The sequence below is a fragment of the Otolemur garnettii genome, unplaced genomic scaffold, assembly GCF_000181295.1.
Source record: "Otolemur garnettii isolate 467f Iridium unplaced genomic scaffold, OtoGar3 scaffold00122, whole genome shotgun sequence".
NCBI classification, from domain to species: domain Eukaryota; kingdom Metazoa; phylum Chordata; class Mammalia; order Primates; family Galagidae; genus Otolemur; species Otolemur garnettii.
This window is the reverse complement of record NW_003852517.1, coordinates 2,852,164-2,872,110: the sequence shown is the minus strand read 5'-3', so window position 1 is coordinate 2,872,110 and position 19,947 is coordinate 2,852,164. Positions and strand designations below refer to the sequence as shown.

The 19,947-nt window shown below is 36.4% G+C and overlaps 1 protein-coding gene across 1 annotated transcript in view; it reads left to right on the top strand.

The window, feature by feature from the left end:
• Positions 1 to 19,947, top strand: part of CFAP44 (cilia and flagella associated protein 44) — an 89,465-nt gene that overhangs the window by 10,927 nt on the left and 58,591 nt on the right. The window contains exons 5-14 of the mRNA XM_003797700.1: positions 1,393 to 1,495; positions 2,977 to 3,193; positions 5,581 to 5,695; positions 8,665 to 8,829; positions 10,906 to 11,061; positions 11,377 to 11,424; positions 12,028 to 12,127; positions 12,665 to 12,759; positions 15,857 to 16,066; positions 16,673 to 16,783. Of these exons, the coding sequence (XP_003797748.1) occupies positions 1,393 to 1,495; positions 2,977 to 3,193; positions 5,581 to 5,695; positions 8,665 to 8,829; positions 10,906 to 11,061; positions 11,377 to 11,424; positions 12,028 to 12,127; positions 12,665 to 12,759; positions 15,857 to 16,066; positions 16,673 to 16,783 (1,320 nt within the window). The remainder of the gene's footprint in view (positions 1 to 1,392; positions 1,496 to 2,976; positions 3,194 to 5,580; positions 5,696 to 8,664; positions 8,830 to 10,905; positions 11,062 to 11,376; positions 11,425 to 12,027; positions 12,128 to 12,664; positions 12,760 to 15,856; positions 16,067 to 16,672; positions 16,784 to 19,947) is intronic.

The window sequence follows — 19,947 nt, the reverse complement described above, 5'->3', positions numbered from 1 at the left end:
GAGCCATGGAGATGTATTTGAATGGAAGGATAAGAGGCAGCTTGCCAGAAGGAAGGCAGCCTATAAGGCCTATCATAGGTCTTTGGCCCTAAAGTGGAGGGAAGGAAAACAGCTACATTATCAGGGGTACAAACATTTGTAGCTATATCTGAGAACAAAGCTCCTTTTTCTTATGTATATAACAACAAGCTACAAAATAGTATCTGAAAATAGAATTTGTGAGTGCAATGTGTTTTAAATAGCTTATTTTTATTATTTCACATATATATATATATATATATGTATATATATATTTATTGAGACAGAGTCTCAAGCTGTCGCCCTGGGTAGAGTGCCGTGGTGTCACACCTCACAGCGATCTCAAACTCCTGGGCTTAAGTGATTCTCTTGCCTCAGGCTCCCCAGCAGCAGGGACGACAGGCTCCTGCCACAATGCCCGGCTATTTTTTTGGTTGTAGTTGTCATTGTTGTTTGGCGGGCCTGGGCTAGGTTCGAACCTGCCAGCTCCAGTGTATGTGGCTGGCGCCCTAGCCGCTTGAGCTACAGGCACTGAGCCAATAGCTTATTTTTATAACAGCCTATTCTTATTTTTTTGGCTGCCTATTTATTATTTCCTTATTTTTGGCTTACCAGTGAACAAAAGTAACAGAAATGAATATAGGATTCTACTCGACTTTTATAGCTGCCATCTGAAATTCTGACACAAATAGTTTATTAGGGGAATATTTACTATATTTTCCTCTGTGTCTGGCTTGGAAATACCGTGTCTTCTAAAAACTTTACATACACTTATGTTAAATTTCTCCAAGGTGAATTTTTGTTTTTTGATTGGGATGTTACCTACTCTGGAAACATGGATTCCATATATTCCGTACATTTTTATGTACAAAATTTAGACTGGTTTATATTCAAGGTAAATAATTCATCACATTTAATGCTTCTCAAAGCAAGGGCCTAGACCAGTAACATCAACATCACCTTGGAACTCGTTAGAAAGGCAAATTCTGATTTTGCAGGTGAGTTCTAAGCAGACCTGCTAAATAAGGAATTTGGGGGTAGGGCCTGCAATCTGTGTTCTAATAAGCCCTTCAAAAGATTCAGATGCACAGTAATGATTGAGAATCATTACTCTGTTTTAATGGCAATTAAAAAATTGCAGAGTTAGAAATGACTGTCTTAATAAAAATAAAACTTAAAATGAGTGTTCTTCTAGTTCTTAGTTTAAATCATATCCATCATCAAGTTTTTATCAGATACTCATTTTTGAGTTTTCTATTGAAGTAGAGCCCAACAAACAAAATAAGAAGTAATGGATTCTAACTACTGCATGAATGGAATTGTTTATATTGAAATCTTTTAAAAAATATTTTAGTGAGATTTTATTGTTTGTAGGTTCATCCACATAAAACTCACTTTGCAGTTGCTGAAAAGGGAAGTTTTCCAAAGATTATCATCTATGAATACCCTTCTCAGAGGCCCTACAGGATCCTTCGAGGTGAGCCCAAAAGGACATTAGAAATCTTTAGATAGTCTAGTTCAAGGTTAGCAACATTCTGAAGAAGACATGATGTGACTGAATCAGTCAGAATTCTCCAGAGAAGCAGCACGAGTGAAAGGTACAAAATAAATTTGTTAAATGGAATTGGCTTATGCAGTTGTAGGAACTGGTAGGTCTGAACTTTGTAGAGCAGGCTACCAGTCTAGAAATGTTTTATTATGATTACTCTTTTTAAAAGCACCATTGCCCGCCCCACAGATGAAGGCATGCACCTCCAGCCAGCTGACTGTATCCATGGCCATGTCTAGAAGTTCTTGAGAAGGAGTTAATGCTATATATACTCTTCAGGCAGAATTTCTTCTTTCTCAAGGAAACTTCAGTTTTGCTTTGAAGGCTCTTCTTTTTTTAAAATTTCAGATTAATATAAGGGTACCTACGATTAGGTTACATTGTTTATATTTGTTAGGTAAAGTCCAAGTTGTAGGTGAGCCCTTCACCCAGGACATGTGCTATATACCCACCCCTACATTGTACTTGATAGGTAGGAGCTTACCAAACCTCCTCCCACCCTGCTCCGTCCCTTCTTGAATTTAATTGTGTTTTTCTCTCATGTGGGCCTGTAGTTTTTCATCTACTGGTTTCATATTAGTATTGAGTACATTGGATCCTTCGCTTTCTATTCTTGTGATACTTTATTTTACTGAGGAGGAGGTTCTGCAAATCCATCCAGGTTAATACAAAAGATGTGAAATATCTTTCTTTATGGCTGAATAGTATTCTGTGGTATATGTATACCACAGTTTATTTAGGTCATGTGTTGTTTCCACATCTTGGTGATTATAAATTAAACTGCTATAAACATTTTAGGGCAAAAGTCTTTATGGTAAAATGTTTCAACTGATTGGATGACGCACAGTTAGATTATCAAAGATAATCTCCTTCAAGTCACCTGATTGTAGATATTAACCACATCTACAAAATATTTTCATAGCAACGTCTAGGTTAGTGTTTAATTGAATAATGGGATACTATATTCTATCTGAATCGACACATAAAATTAACCATCACAATTATCTTACAATTTTGTTTTTCACGTAATTAATTGCTGTAGTCAGTTTTTACTTTTGGAGTTTTTCAGTGGCAGATTTTTAATTGTAGATTGATTTCTCTCTGCTATCTAATATGCTTTTGTATTTCTCCCTTATTTCATAAAAAGGAATGTTCTCAAAGTAGTTTTCTGATGAAAAATGTGATTTTAAGACTCCTTCATCCTCCCCCTTCATACATGTATCGTATAATTCATTCTGATGCCCAGAGTAATGGATAATTTGGGGATTATTCCTATAGGGAATTCTTGACATTGTTATGCTAATACATACCATCAAGGACTGTCCCCCTCTATGTTTTGTTTTTATAAGATACTTTTGAAAATGAAATAAATGTGCTCTTATTTATTAGACTCTCATACATCCTTCCAGATGGGACTGAGCGGGCGTATGCTTATGTGGACTTTAACAACAATGGTAACCTGCTGGCCTCTGTTGGTAGTAACCCTGATTACACACTGACCATCTGGAATTGGAAAGAAGAGCAACCCATACTGAGAACAAAGGCTTTTCCCCAGGAAGTTTATAAGGTTACTTTCAATCCTGAAAATGAAGAGCAGCTTACTACGTCAGGATCAGGCCACATTAAGTAGGTCGGGGGACCAATTGAGATGCTAGTAGATATTGTGATATCATTAGACTATTTTCTAAGACAATCTAAGTGCTGGAGACATATTTGCAGTTGTTGTTAACATTAGACTGGGTGTGATGGCTCATGCCTGTAATCCTAGCACTCTGGGAGGCAAGACAGGTGGATTGCTTGAGCTCAGGAGTTCAAGACCAGCCTGGGCAAGAGCAGAACTAGCTGGGCATCGTGCCAGGCACCTGTAGTCCCAGCTGCTTGGAAGGCTGAGGCAGGAGGATCTCTTGAGCCCAAGAAACAGATATTGCTGTGAGTTATGATGACACTTTGACACCCTACCCAGGGTAATAGAGTGAGACTCTGTCTCAAAACAACAAAGAACCCAAAATGCCAAAAAAAAAGCCACATTAGGATAATTTAAAAGTGTGTTATTTTGAAAACTAATTAGTATGCATGTTTTCTCATTAGGTATGTGGGCTTTTATTTCCAGAGACAGCATAGATAAAAGAAAAGCTTTTAAATTTAGCCTGCCTTCTCATAGGCTTTACTTCCTAAAAGAGTTTATATAGTATTTTGATAAATAACATTGACATGGTGTTTCCAAATTCATATTAAGCTTTCACTTCTGTTAAATTTCTTGTTGGTAGCAACCCAGTCAAAACGAGAATTATCACAGTATCTTTTCTGACAAGAAACATTCAAAATGGTGGAAGAGCCTACTCTTGGTTCCAGGTCTTATTCTAAATTCCTATTCTTTCCCCTGTATCATATCTGGTCTATTTCAAGGATGGAATGATTTTGTCCTTCTCTAGCTCTGCTTCACCCTGTCTCATGCATTTGTTTAACAGCCTTTCACCACAACCTGTAATTTGATTCCCAGAGTCTGCTTTGTTTTCTTTCTTTTTTGAGACAGAATCTCACTGCCCCAGGGTAGTGGCATCATCATAGCTCACTGCAGCCTTGAACTCCTAGGCTCAAGTGATCCTCCTACCTCAGCTTCCTGAGTAAGCTAGGACTACAGGTACATGCTTCCATGCCTGGCTAATTTTTAAGGTTTTTATTTTTTATTTTTGTTTGTTTTATTTTATTTTTTATTTATTTTATATATTTTTTTATCTGTTTGTTTTAGAGATGGGGTCTTCCTATGTTGCCAGGGTTGGTCTTGAAATCCTGGCCTCAAGGAATCTTCTCAACTCCACCTCCCAAAGCAATGGAATTACTCGGGTGTGAGCCGCTGCATCCAACCCTCAGTATCTTTTTAAGAGATAGACATTTTTATCTATCCTAAATTCTTCTTGTATCAATTGAAATCTGGTCTTTTTGTTATTCATTCATTATTAATACAAAATAATTGAGTAGATTTCTAATTGTAATTTGGAGGGAATTTTCAGGCAACACTCTGCTAGCTATAAGCTAACAATTTCCAATTCCTTACATTTTGCTATCATTTAGTAATATGTATTGTTCTATTCACTACGTCTTTGGGGAAAGACAGGCATTGAGCAATAATTTGATTTATGACATGTTATAAATCAATCCAGAGTATATGGAAACATATCATCAGAAGACCTACCATACCTTTGGAGAAGAATGTTGGTTTGTGTAGGCTTTTGGCTTCATATCATTGATTTATTCATATCTTCTATTATCTCTTTTCTATCTAGCTGAATAAGTCAAATTCTTTTTTTTTATGTGTTCTCCATCACTCTGATTGTTCATTTGTTTAGACTATTAATAAGAAAGTGTTAGTAGTAACTAACATTTATTGATTGCTTTTGTGTGCTAAGTACTTTTTAAAAGAGTTTTAAAGTTCTGTGAAGTAGGTATTGCTAATATCCTCATATTACATGTGAGAAAATGAAGGCAAATGTGACCAAGAAAATGACTCAAAGTCATACAGCTAGTAAATTAGAATTTTGGGTGGAAACTTTTATATCCTCTAAAACAATACTATCTAATAGAACTTTCTGCCAGGTTGGGATTGTCCTATGCTGCCCTGTATGGTAAGCCACTGGCCACATGCAATTATTGAGCCCTTGAAGTTGGCTAGCCTGATGAAAATACTGGATTTAAATTTTATTTAATATTAATTAATTAAAATTTAAATAGTCTCATATAGCTGGTGGCTACTGTATCAGATAGCAAAAATTCTTAAATATAGGCTCCTTGATGCAGAGAATTTTCTATTTTTGCCTATTTTGCTCATTGCTGAAATAATATTGCCTCAGTCTTTATGCAACAGGTAGCAGATACTCAATACCTGTTAATCAGATGAACAAATGAAAGAAATAATGCATGCGACTATGAAATATGTTAATGTTTGGATCATATTAAAATAAAAACAAACAAGATTTCCTTGAAGTCCATTTGTTCTCTTTCTTATTCATTTGTAGGTTCTGGGAAATGGCTTTTACATTCACTGGTCTCAAGCTGCAGGGGTTCCTAGGACGATTTGGCAAAACAACCACTACTGATATAGAAGGCTACATAGAGCTTCCAGATGGGAAGGTGAGTGCAGCCACTATTCTATGATAATAAAATTGTGCTTTTAAATATGTATATGAAAACATTACATTCTAAAAACCTCTGCCATGTCAATAATAACATAATTGTAAATGTAATGAACATTTAATTTTTTTGTTTGTTTGTTTTGAGACAGAGTCTCACTCTGTTGCCCTGGATAGAGTGCTGTGGTGTCACAGCTCACAGCAACCTCCAACTCTTGGGCTCTTAAGCAATTCTCCTGCCTCAACCACCCAAGTAGCTGGGATTACAGGTGCCAGCTACAATGCCTGGCTATTTTTTGGTTGTAGTTGTCTTTGTTGTTTGGCAGGCCCAGGCTGGATTTAAACCTACCAACTCTGGTGTATGTGGCTGGTGCTCTATCTGCTGAACTACAGGTGCCAAACCTGAACATTTAATTTTACTTCTTCAGATTACCAGTTGTAATTAAAATATTTCCTTGAAATTGTCATAGTCCGTATGTATATACTATTTTCCATTTTCTTTTTACTAAATACTATATACATATAAAAAGTATGTTATTAATATGTTGTTTGGTTTTATATTAGGATGAATTGTACAGTCTTATTTATGACTATTTCAGTTATAAGTAAAAGCCTACATACGGATGTTACTCTAACTTTAAGGAACTAAATGGTTTAATCATCTCCCTGATGAAATATTCTCAATTCAAATGTGTGATATATTAGAGGAAATAAAAAGCCTTGGATGCTGGCTAAACTATAAACCCAAAGCTATAAGATGGTCTTAAATCACTCCTGCATCAAATTATGAAACATTATAAGAATGAAGCTAAGATAAATATAATAAATATATAAGTACAATGATTGTTAAAAATATAATATGAGATATATGTTTTAAAGGTTCAGTAGAGTTTGCATAGATGTATGGGAGAAAGAAGCCATTTTAAATCATAGAGCCACAAAAGGAAATGTTTAGAATCAGGAATAAATTTTAGATTTTCAGAGGGACGATTGTAATAAAACATTTATGGTGGTGAAGAGTAGACAATTTAGGTTAAGAAATATATCAGAGTCCTAGAATACAAGGAGTATAACAGCCAGGAAGAACTATAGTATATTGGAAGATTAGAATTGCAAAAGAAAGAAGTAATAGATAAATTTGGCCATGAAATGCCAGGTGGATTGTGGGGGGGAATATGGAATCAAGAAGAAGAGCTAGAAAGGAAGCTGTTGCTATCATCTAAAAAGAGGTGATGACAGCCTAGGTGTCTCAGGACAAACATAAAGGAAAGCTAGATGTAAGTGACATTTCAGAAAGGAGCACCACAAAGGTTTTGGTCCCCATTGATGGCTTTAGTCATTGGGCAGAAGAAAATAAGTCTAAATAAAGACTCTACCACAAGTAGGCTGAGATTTAATATCAGGTAATCATAGGTAAAATAGATAGGATAGATAAAAATAGATAGACCACAATGTAGGAAGGTGGAGTAAAATTATCAGTTACTCTAGAAGAGAGGGAAGTGGAAATACAGAACCCTAGAACAGGCAGGTAAAAATTAGAGCAGAGCATCCCAAATTGCATTTTATGGAACATTAGTCTGCATGAAAGTAAGACTTTCCTAGTCAAATTCCTTTGTATCTAGAAATCCCTCTTGGTGATTCTCAGCAAACATTTTTGTATTGAAAGTTCCCAAGGATAAGAAAACTTGTTTGCGTTTGTTTATTGTAGCATCTATGATACCTTTCAAGGTAGCATAGTTGAGATAGGAGTTTTTGAACCATGGTGTCCAAATTAGAATCCTGACTGCTCGGGGCAATTTTGGGCAAGTCATTTAACTGTTCTGTGCCTCAGTTCTCTCTTCTGTAATATGGGGGTAATAATAGTCACAACTACCATTGGTCCATGTCGTTCCTTTGAGGGAATGAGAAAAAGCTATTTCTTCTAGGAAAACAGAGTGCTCAACATGCACCCCTGTCCCTGGGTATTCCTCATAAATGTGCCTAATTGATATGTTTTTTAGGATTAAATAACTTAATACAGTAGAACCTCCATAGTTGACCACCTCCCTACATTGACCACCTCCTTAGGTTTTTCAGATTTTCATAGAACAGACATGCACCACATGTATGTATCAATGCACAAGGCCTAGTTCCTTATGTTGACCACCTCTGCATATTGACCAGTTTGTTACAGTCCCTTGGATGGTCAACTTACAAAGGTTCTACTGTATATGTATGCAAAGTACTCAAGTAGTACTTGGCATAGAGTTAATGCTCAATCTGTATTACTTACTATGTGACACTTGTTAAATATTCTAGGAACTAATTTCGGTGGTGTGTACTCTGGGAAATTCTGGGTTATATAGGTTGATTTGAGGTGGTTCCAGATGAGTATCCCCCTTTAAAATTGAATATTTTTATGTTAAACTTGGTCAATTGATTAATGGCCTCAAAATTTATCTTTTATCTTCTAAAATTGGATAGTATCACACTTAAAAAGTAGAATCTCAGGCGGCACCTGTGGCTCAAAGGAGTAAGGCACTGCCCCAGATGCCGGAGGTGGCGGGTTCAAACCCAGCCCCGGCCAAAAACTGCAAAAAAAAAAAAAAGGTAGACTCTCTTCAAGAACTTTAAGCATGTCTCTCAAATTTTGACCCATTAATTCCTCTTCTTAATTATGGCCTTAGGAGATATGCAAAGAAATCTATTATGTACGTACATGAAAAATTACCAGTATCACACACCCTAATCACAATAATGTAAAATTGTGCATAATGCTAGAAAAAAATACATCAAAATGTGATTTGTGGTTGGGCCTGGGGAAGTAGGGTTTCTTTTCTATATTTTATTACATTTTTGCTTATTTTGTATTTTAGTTTTCAAGATCAAGAAAAGCAATCTTAAAAAATAATTTTTGTCTACTATTTGAGGCATGAACATAGACATATTTCTGTCTTCATGTGCATGACTTTCTTTCTGTATACCTGCCAGGTGCTCTCAGGATCGACATGGGGCAACATGCTGCTCTGGGAAGCTGGTCTCATCAAAGTGGAGCTCTGTCGCAATGGGAGAAAGTCTTGTCACCATGGTCCCATCAACCAGATAATGCTGGATGAGGGTGAAGTTATTACTGTTGGATCAGATGGATGTGTTAGGGTAGGTTTTCTTGATATTTGGACAGCAGCACCTACATCTAAGACTTGCAGATTACCCAAGAAGTTTTATCTGGTTTTTATTTTTCAATGAAGTCATTTTATGAAGGCGATCAGGGATTATTTACTCCTGAGACCAACTCACTTTAAATAATGTTTCTTTTATTGTAAATACTTGCATTCTTGTCAAAATTAATTTATTGCATCTTAACACTGAAACTTTCTGAGGGAACCTCTTGTTATTTTGGTTATGTTGTTGAAATAATAGCTTCAGAAAATGAAAACTTATGTTAGCATAGGATGAACAATAGACTCACACATCTTTCCAAAATGCTTGGTATGAATGGGTCATTTTCTAGGAACACAAGTGCTGAATGTGTATTAGTTAATTTTTCCTGAGGTTACTAATTAGAAATACACTCAGAGGTGAGTTGATGGGGTTTGCCTATGGGTGCTGCCCTCTCATTGCCCCTTACATTGGAGAACTTGCCTGCTTTCCCTGGTGGACATTCTGCTTTAGGTAAGCGAGAACACTGGTTCTGGTGTCTAGGTGTCTACCCACCCTCCCTGGCACCTTGTGTGAATGTGGATCCCACTGTCACAGACTATCCTGGGTTTGCCTATGGATGCTGCCCTCTCATTGCCCCTTACATTGGAGAACTTGCCTGCTTTCCCTGGTGGACATTCTGCTTTAGGTAAGCGAGAACACTGGTTCTGGTGCCTAGGTGTCTACCCACCCTCCCTGGCACCTTGTGTGAATGTGGATCCCACTGTCACAGACTGTCCTGTGGTTTGCCCTGTAGTCCCTTTGAAGATTTCTACTGGGGCCTTTCGTAGGAAAGTAGTGTTCTCTTGACATTCTTTAAGAAGTATTATCAAAAATAAGATAGTATTTTTCAGTAGTCTGATAATTCTATTGACGTCTATTGAGCTTACTTTCTCTAATACATTGTTCAAGCTGTGTCTCCCACAGAGGGTCCGCTTACCATTGGCTTTTTAAACCCAAGTACAGGTTTTTGCACGCATTACATTAAATATAATCTTAGTTAGATCTCATGCATCGCTCTGAGAGCTTTTATGTCCTTTATTAGGTTATTTAATATATTCACTATCCCTCCAAGAGATATATCACCCCAAAATATCCCAATACCAAGTGGAAGAAAACTTCAAAAGAAAAGAAGTTAAATATTTCACAGAGGCTTCCTTTATGGACACATAATGTCTAAGCTTGCCTCCCGTTATGAAATGCACCCTCATTTCTTTAGTCCTACTGTTGTAATTTTGTATCTCTCACCTTTTAGGAAAGAAAGACCTACCCAACTTCCAGGGGTTAAGTTTGATCCTAGGATCTGGCCCTCTACCCACTACCAGGCTAACCCTCAGGACAACAACAATCTTCTGGGAGTTCTAAAGTCTGAGTCATTCAGTGTCTCTGGGATAATAAGGCAGGGAATGTCAACAGCACTGTCCAGGGTGGCTTTGCCACCTCACAGAAACCCTTTTGAGTCTCCCTCTTTCTTTCTGTAGTGTTGTGGACTCCTCTCCCACAGAATAATAATCTTTATCTGAGTTAGTAAAGTGCAAATTGATACTAAGTAAGAGAAATGTTTTCTAATGGAGACATTATCTACATCTATTTTTTTATGCTTGTAATAAAGAAAGTGCTTGAATCATTAATCAAAAATGTATATTTCTCTTTTCCATCATCCTACTAGTATATAGAAAACGAAGCTTCTTACACTGTCTTGCTGAACAACTGAACTGTTTACTCCATATGGCCACCTTACATGCGAAAAGACCTAATAAAAACCTTGAAATAAAGATTATTTTGAGCAACTTAAAATTCTTATATATGGCTGTACTTTCTCACAAATCTCTATAGATACAAAGCAAACTATAATAATTTTTATAGAGTAAAAATTTTTAGGGGTTGGGATTTTTCTCTGTTCTAATTATACTTATTAAATTGAATGAAATAAGAAGAAAGGATTTTTTAGAAAAATCAGAGGCTTTCTGGCTTAGAAAATAAATATTTAGAAACTTCTTATTGATTAAAGCATTTTCTTATTAACTTTTCAAGATATGGGATTTTGAGACAATAGACACTGCTGATGTTATAAATGACACTGGATTATTAGAGATTGAACCTATGAATGAACTTCAAGTAGGAAAGGATGTCAAACTTTCCTCAATGATAAAAATGAATGAAATTGGAAGTAACTTTTGGCTGGCTCAGGTACGTTACATTCTTTTTTCTTAGTTCTTTAAAATTGCCAGGACATAAAGTTAGAATAATAGTATAATTGATTGTATGGGCTTGAAAGTCCATTTGACTACAAGATTATGAGATTGCTTTGCTTATTATATAGCTGTATTCTACAATGTATAGAAGTTGATTTTATCAGATTTTAATCACACTTTAAAATGGATATATAAGCTTTTGATATTATTGCTACTCTTTAATAAATCATATTTATCATAAAGAATATTTTTTAATTTGATGAAAGGTCGAAATGATAAAACAAAATACTATTAGGTTTTCATTTTTTAGGATGCCAATGGAGCAATATGGAAGCTTGACCTTAGTTTTTCAAATATCGTAAGTTGCCTATTATTTCTGTTTACTTTTCTTTATTTTTTTCTTTACTTTTACAGTAAACACCTTTGTCATTCTTCTTTAGAGCCTATTTTCTCTCTCTTCATGGATGATCCCTGTTTCCCATCAAAAACTTGCTTAATATATGCTAATCTTGAGAATTTTCTCACTTGCTATGATTTTACATTAACAAATGTATCTCATAGCAAAACTTACAAGATAAGCAAAGACCATGCCCTGCATTATATACTGCTTTACAGTTTTCATAAATATGTGGAATTTTCCTTTATATTGTCTCATGTGGTCTTCATGCTACCTGCTACCTGTTTGGTAGGGAGGCAGCTGTCATCATCTTATTTTACAGATGAAGAAATGGAAACTGACACTTGAGATGACTTGAGCATAGCTATTATGTTCAAGGCCAGGACTCTATCTGGTTCTCATAATTCCAAAGTCTACATTCTTTCTAAACTTTTATGCTTTTTCTTATTTTTATTCAAGTGAAATTGCATGTGTTACAGGATTTTACTTGTGTTTTTAAAAAGTTGACCTTAATTCTGTGTTGCCCTGTCTTTGAAATCTATTAAGCCGTCTGTCTATTCTTAGACCCAGGATCCAGAATGCCTCTTTTCCTTCCATGCTGGAGCTATTGAAGCTTTAGCTGTTTCTCCCATAACTTATCTCATGGCCACGACTGCCTTGGACCGTAAGTAGGAACTCAGTGAAAATAGATTTTGCCTTGTTTTGTTTTCAGTGTTATTTTTATAAGTATTTAAAAGCATTTGAGGATTTTTGCAAAAAAGAAGCCCCCTGAATGCAAGCGAGGTGAATTGTTACAGAATGGAGGGGGCAAAAATAATGTAGCAGCCAGGGTTATTGTGAGATGTTTAAAAAAGGACACAATCTATAAATTGTTCATGAAAATGCTATTCATTTTGATACTATCCACCTTGTTCCTATTCTATCTCCTTTCTTCCTTCTTGATTTATGACAAATCTAAATGGGCTATGCAATGTGAAATTGATCCATCAGGTAATCATCAATTATTTTCATTAGTCATGTTTGTGAATTATCGGTTTAAGGTTGTGTATGGAGATTTTTGAGCGAAGAAAGGCTATTGGATTATCAGCTGCTTTAGTTTTCATGAAATTTATTATTATAATAATATGTAAAAAGTAAGCCAAGATTATGTAAAAAGATATTATGTATATAATTTAGTTCTTTTAAAACTGTCTTTTTATAGACTCAGTTCGAATTTATGATTTTGCTGGCAAAACTCCTTTGGCTCAAATGAAATTCAAACAAGGAGGTACTGCCCTTACCTGGGTACCCCAGTTGGTAAGTTTATTGTTATAATAAACATCTATAAGAATCTGTTGGCAAATATGGTATATCAATACTATTTCTTGGATATTATGGATATTTATTGACTTGGAGAAAGAATAAAAATTCTAAGTTAGTTTATTTCACTGAGAATATGACAGAAATCATATCATGATTATTGTTATGGGTTTGGTCCCGTTAAATTAATGAAAATTCTATTTTATGCCACCTGGAGATTAGGAATAATTCCATATTATAAAGTAATGACCCAATGGAAGTTTATGTATCTATCCTTCATCTGACTCTAATTTCATTCATCCTATTAATATTTCCAGAGTGCCTACAATGTGTCAGGCCTTGTTCTAGATTCTGGGAATACAGAAGTGAATAAAAAAAAAAATACTTGTCTAATGGACCTTATACCTTAGTGGGAGGGAGGCAGAGGCAGACAGCAAACAAACAAATATGTGTTATGTTAGGTAATGATAATTACTATAGAAAAAATTAGGCCGGAATAGGAAGTTGTTCTAGTTGTCTATTGCTGTGTATTAAACTATCCTAAAATATAGTGGCATAAAATAGCAATCATTTTATTTTGTTCACATTCTGTTTGGATTTGGATTGTCTCTAGAGTATCTGAGGTCTCAGCTGGGTAGGCTTGAATGGTTGGGGCCTAGAATAGCCATAGGCTTGACAAAGCTAGCACTTGGGTTGCGTAATTTGAAGGCTGGGTTAAGCTGGGACTATCAACAGTAGTGTTTACCTAATAGCCTTTCTATGTGAATTGGGTTTCAATATGGCATATTGCATGAGAGCCTTAGGACTCATATACTTCCTAACTGGTGACTCAAGTCTCCAAGATCTAGTGTTCCAATAATCAAGGCATAGGCTGATGGTCTTTCATGGCCTACTCGCAAGAATTAAAATATCACCTCTGCCAGTCACAAGCCCCACCCAGATTCAGGAGAAGAGAGCTTAAAACCCAGCTTGCCACAGGAGGCATGTCAAACCATTTGCAGCCAGGTGTTTAAAATGTCATGGGAGTCTTTTGAGGAGTGTGTAAATCTTCACTGTATGGAGTTGAAATCAAAGAAAAAATATTCCAGGCCAAAACCAGTTGCAGATATAGTTGGAATGAAGGAGAATTTCATAATGGGATCAAGACCAGAAGGAGAACTTAGGTCAGAAAAAATCCCAGCCCCATACTCAAGGTAGAATAAGTAGGAATAATGGAGCATGTGGACTGGCAGACTTGGATCACTCTTTATCCTCATCTATTTGCACTCTTAACTGAAGACTTTAAAATGTAGCCTATGTAATCAAATCATTTATTCAGATGGTTTGGTGATGTTTATAGAATGTTTCCTTTTTTGCCTGTCTGGTAGTAATGATCATATGGATATTATGCTGAAGTTGAAGTGTCCCTTTTTTCGTACTTCCTTGCCTTTCTGGAATACTCTATATTAGTCTTTCTGACTCAGCTCAGGTCAAGCATCATCTATGCACAGCTCTCTATGAACCCACCTTCAGGTAGAGTTAGATCCTCCTTTGTGATTTTTCCCCTTAAGGCTGGGTATGTATTTCTTATAGTACTTATAAGGGTATATTAAGATTATTCACGTTATTGAATGCCTTTGTCACTAGACTGTATATTCTTCATGATGATAGACATAACTTCTCTGCATTTCCAGTGCCTCTATAGGTACATTTAGACACTTAGTAAATATTTGTTGAATAAACAACCTTCACCTGGAGTTGAATGGGGTACAGTTTTTTTATCTCCAGAATTCTCATAACTGCCTGGCCTTGGGGATGGTCACTCTGCTCTAGGGGATACCTGACCTCATACCCTTCTCCCAAGTTATGCAACCCTTCAAGTTATGCCTTCCAAGATAGTAGTTAGTACACTGAAATATTGCTAGATTTGTATCTCCAGTTCAGACTTCTCTAAGCTGCACACTATATGTCATCTTCATTTTACAACCTCAAGAGGACCTCAAACTCAACATGTCCAGCTCTCTAAGTCAACATTACCAACAACAACCTACACATACACATCTGGCTCTCTTCCAGGGTTTTCTGTTTCAGTAAAAGACATTATCAATCATTCTTGACACCCCCCTCTGCCTTCTTCCTCCATATCCAGTCCTCATCAAAGACAGCCATTATATCTGTCCCTAAAATATGTCTGTATCACTCAATCTCCACTGCATTACCTCAGACCAAGTGACCACAATAGATCTCCTAAAGTGTAGCCCCCACCTCTTAAAAGGTCTTCTAAATGGTCTCCCTATATACTATCTAGACCATCTCAGATCTGTTTTCTATACTGCAGATAGGATGACAATTTTGAAATGGAGTCTGACCGTATTAATGTCAACCTCTGCAAGCCCCAACTAAAAATGCGTTAATGTTTTCCCACTTCTCTTGGGATGTAGACTATTCTTAATGTTGCCCTGTAAGCCATTTTGCAGTCTGGAAGCATTGTCCCCTCACTCTAGTCTGCTCTAATCAGACTATAACTTTGTCTTGAGGTATGTTCTTTTCTGCCACAGGACCTTTGCACAAGCTATAGCCTGTCCCAGGAGTGCTTGTCCTATCTTCTTGTACCTAGTTAATCCCTGTGCATCTGTCTGATATCAGCATCCCCATCTCTTCTTTAGGGAAGTCCTCAGTCTCAATTAACTTTCTTTGTTATGTGCTCTTAGGGACAATATTTCTTTCCTTTAGTATTTATTTCAGTTCATAATTTCATAGTCATTTGTGTGTTGATTAAGGTTTGTCCCTTCCACTAGACCGTAAACTCTGTAAAACTAGGCACTGAGTCTGTTTGTGTTCACTACTGAGTTGCTAGTGATAGGGAGGAGGCAGACACTCCTCTAGTGTTTGCTCACTGAGTGTTGCATTACCATTGTTTTTCCTTTCTGTGGTCATTACTGATTAAATAAATCTTTCCCAGAATAGATAAATATTACAAGAAAGTGGCATGAAAAATCGCCAATAGGTATCCAATGTTAGATTATCCTATGTCTAAATAAAATATGGTTATCTCTTACATAATAAAACTTTCGAATCAATTAATTCAGATCCCTTGCATTTAATTTTTTCCAAGGTAAGCTATACTGGAGCACAAATCAGTGTAGGATTTGAAGATGGAGTTGTTCGAATTCTTGAAATTTATAATCCAAAAGGGCTCGCAGTTTTTGCAGGACGTAAGAAAATTTTGGGTGCAGATCTTCACCTGAAACATGTTTTCAAACCCCATACTGCTTCTGTCACTGCTTTAGCTTATGATCGTGATGGGGAATTTCTAGCCACGGGGGTAAGCAGCAGGTTTCCTTTCTTTTCCAATTGAAATTTCCTAATAAACTTTGTCTTATAAATCTGCCTATTTGATTGTGCCTTATTAACTAAAATGCATTTTCTAGGAATATATTTATATTTTGCTTTTTTGTATTCATATTCTTTCAGTATAGTCTGTGTGTGACATTTAAAAACATTCTTACGAATTGAGACTAATGCTTATTTTGAATGACTAGAAAATTTCCACTGGGGATCATGCTAGATATATTATTTACAATTAGTATTTTATTCAGCATGGGTATGTTTTCATGCAGATTGTCACACATGAAGACAAAAATTATGTAAATTCTTTGTGCATTAATAGGTAAATTAATGTTATATTCAAGTACGTTGATCATATTTTCAAAACTGTGTACTTGAGCACGTGCCTTGTCAGGTGTTCCCATGGGGAAAATGAAGCAAATATTTGAAATAAGAATTCTCCTCAAATAACCTGGAGTATTTGACCATTGCAGATATAAGTATGTGGTGCATATACTGTATACTATTAAATGCTTTTTTGTGATCTATGGAGAAGATTCCACAGTAATATACATTTTATGGGTGTGTCTGTTTTTCTTCCTAGAGTAAAGATAACACCGTCTTCTTCTTCGACATAGAAAAGGAGTATAAGCCAATTGGTTATATTAATACTCCTGGACCTGTTTGTCAGTTAACGTGGTCTACAATGGCTCATGTAAGTTATTATTAATTATCTTCATGCTTAAATCCCAAACACTCTGTAGAGAAGTGATCTTGTATTATAGATAGAGACTAGCGGGTGGAACTATTAGCCCCAAGCCTGGGTCTTTTAGTGCAGCACCAGCAAGCCCAGCTGGCTGCTACTCAGCTTGGTCAGTCAAGCACAATTTAGGAGCTCCACACTCTCCTCACCACCTCCTTTCTCTTCCATGCTTTAACTAGTTGGCTGTGTTGCCCTCTTGAAATGCTGGTTTATATATTAATATCAGGCTTTGCTTCAACAATGGTGACTTTTGGCCAGAAATACAGCACCAAAATTCTTTAACCTAAATCAATCAGTCTCTCTGAGAATCAGAAGCTTAATACTAAGGTCTGAATCTCTACTTCTCTTCTGCCCCCAATGCACCTTTACCTATATTTTTTATTCTGACTTTCCATTGCTTTTTTCTTAATAATTGGTAACTCAGTATTAATTACTAATCTCATTTAGTATATCCAATTTTACTAACTGTGAGCACAGGATAATTCAGTCATACAAATATTGATTGACTGTTTAAACCACATGGTATATTAGGTGCCAGGGTCATAATTCTGATGAACACATACAAGAGTCATCAGAATTATTGAGGTAATATTTGTATTCTGCTTAAAGTTCTTCTAAAGAAATGGTTATACAAATCTATTAGTATTATCTAGAAAAAAATCTTTTAAAAATTAATCAACATGGGTGGGACCTGTGGCTCAGTGAGTAGGGTGTCAGCTCCATATATCGAGGGTGGCGGGTCCAAACGCAGTCCTGGCCAAAGTGCAACAACAACAAAAAAATAGCCGGGCATTGTGGTGGGCACCTGTAGTCCCAGCTACCCAAGAGGCTGAGGCAAGAGAATTGCCTAAGCCCAAGAGCTGGAGGTTACTGTGAGCTGTGATGTCACAGCTCTCTACTGAGGGTGACAAAGTGAGACTCTATCTCTAAAAAAAAAACAATAATAAATAAATAAATAAATATTAATAAACAAATGCTCATTGTCTTCATAGCCACTGTGGTAGATTCAATAAACAGTATAAAACAGTCTCTTTCTCAAGGAGAAAAAAATACCTACATTACAAAAGTGAAATAACTTTTATTATCTGAACAATAAAGCGTTTCACAAGGTAATTGGTAACTAAAATATCAGTTGTACAGAATTTAGAGCAAGGAACTATCAAGAGAGGAAGAAGTTAAAATCGGTTATTATTTTGTGTTATTACACCTTAATTTTGAAGAATTGGCAGGATGTAGGCAGGTAGACGGGAGGTGAGTGCAAGTGGGTAGGTGAAGGGAATGATAGCTGCAAAGGAAGCTCTGTGAGAAAGTAAGAATGCTTATATTACAAGGTACAATGTATGTGCATCCTTCAGTCATTTCCTTAGACACAAAGTCAAAAAACAAACCAACACTTGTTGAGGGTTAGGAATTTGTTAAGGGGAGTAGTTGTGATTATAAAGAGGTAGCTTGAAGGAGATCTTTGCAGCAATGAGATAGTTTTTTAATCTTCATTGTGACAATGGTTACATGAATCTACATACGTGAAAAAAGATGTAGAACTATACATCTACAGATGTCGAACTATACACACATTCTGTATTCATGTTGATCTCCTGGTTTTAGTGTAGTTGCATAGGTTGTAAACAATGGTAGAGACTGGGTAAAGGGCACATACTCTTTATCCTATCTTTTCAACTTCCTGTCAATCTATAATTATTTCAAAATAAGTTTAAAAATTAAAAGTAGATATCTTAATTTGTTCATGTTACTGTAAAGGACAGAGACAGCCTGTAAATACCTGAGGCTGAGTAACTCACAAAGAAAAGGTGTTCATTTGGCTCATGGTTCTGCAGGCTGTAGAAGAAACATGGCACCAGCATCTGCATATGCTGAGGGCTTGAGGCTGCTTCCATTTATGGTAGGAGGCAATAGAGAGCCAGCATTTATGGCTCCATATCTACATAGTGCTATGGGGTAAGATAGAGAGGGGAGAGGTGTCAGGCTCTTTTTGACAACCGGCTCTTGCAGAAACTAAGAGTGAGAACTTACCCCACCCCACTGCCATTCCTCTTTTGAGGGCATCAATCTATTCGAGAGGGATCCTCCTTCATGCCTCAGGCACCTGTTATTAGGCCCCACCTTCAATACTGGGGATAAAATTTCAGCATGAGATTTTTGAGGGGACAAACATCCAGCATAATTTGAAAGTCATTTCAGGCATTGCTACCTGCAAGCACTTATGTTTCTAATATTTTTCAGTAATTATTACTGAAGTAAATTAATCCGTGTAACTGATATGCCACAGACCACAATTATACAAATAACAATAAATCTTAGCCCTTACCTGCTCAATTACAGATCTCATTCCTGCCTGAAAGAATTAAGTTTCCTTTTTGTTCTGGGGTGTTTTATAAGGATGTATCCCCTGGACACACAGAACCATTCTTCCTGCCTTGGTCACTACCAAGATCACTTTGGTAGCAGTGTGGAGATTATACAAGGGACCTAGACCACAGCCAGGTGAATTCTTCTGGGGCAATTGCCTTCCACATAAGATATGATCAGAGAGTGAAAGACTGTGCCGATCAGATATTTAGAGTATAGAATTGACAGAACTTGGTGATTTTTTATTTTCTAGGGATAATTTTGAGCTGTCTAAATGGATTTCATTACAGTTTCTCTAAGACATGTTCTTTTTTCTTCATGCTCCTTGTCACCAAAACCATAACCTTGAGAATTATTATAGTCTTTTTCATACCTCTAACCACCTTGTCCTTCAATGGTTCTTGAGGTCTTATTAATTATGCATCTTAAATGTCTCTTAATAAGACCTACTTCCTCAGTGTCCTCTTTGTTCCTCACTGTTTCATGCATTATGCTTTTGAACTTTTGAACACATACATGTGGGGCATGTCCTAACAATCACATTTTAATATAATTATCTCTTTTAAGATCCTGTCACCAAAGGCAGTCACATTCTGAAGGCTGGGGGTTAGGACTTCAACATATGAATTGGAAGGGCACAGTTCAGCCCATTAAAAACTTATAAGAATGCAAGCTTAAAAGTCAGCTATTCAAGTAGTCCATGCTCTGACTTCAATCTCTCTCCGTTCCTGACTCTATTTGACTGGTCC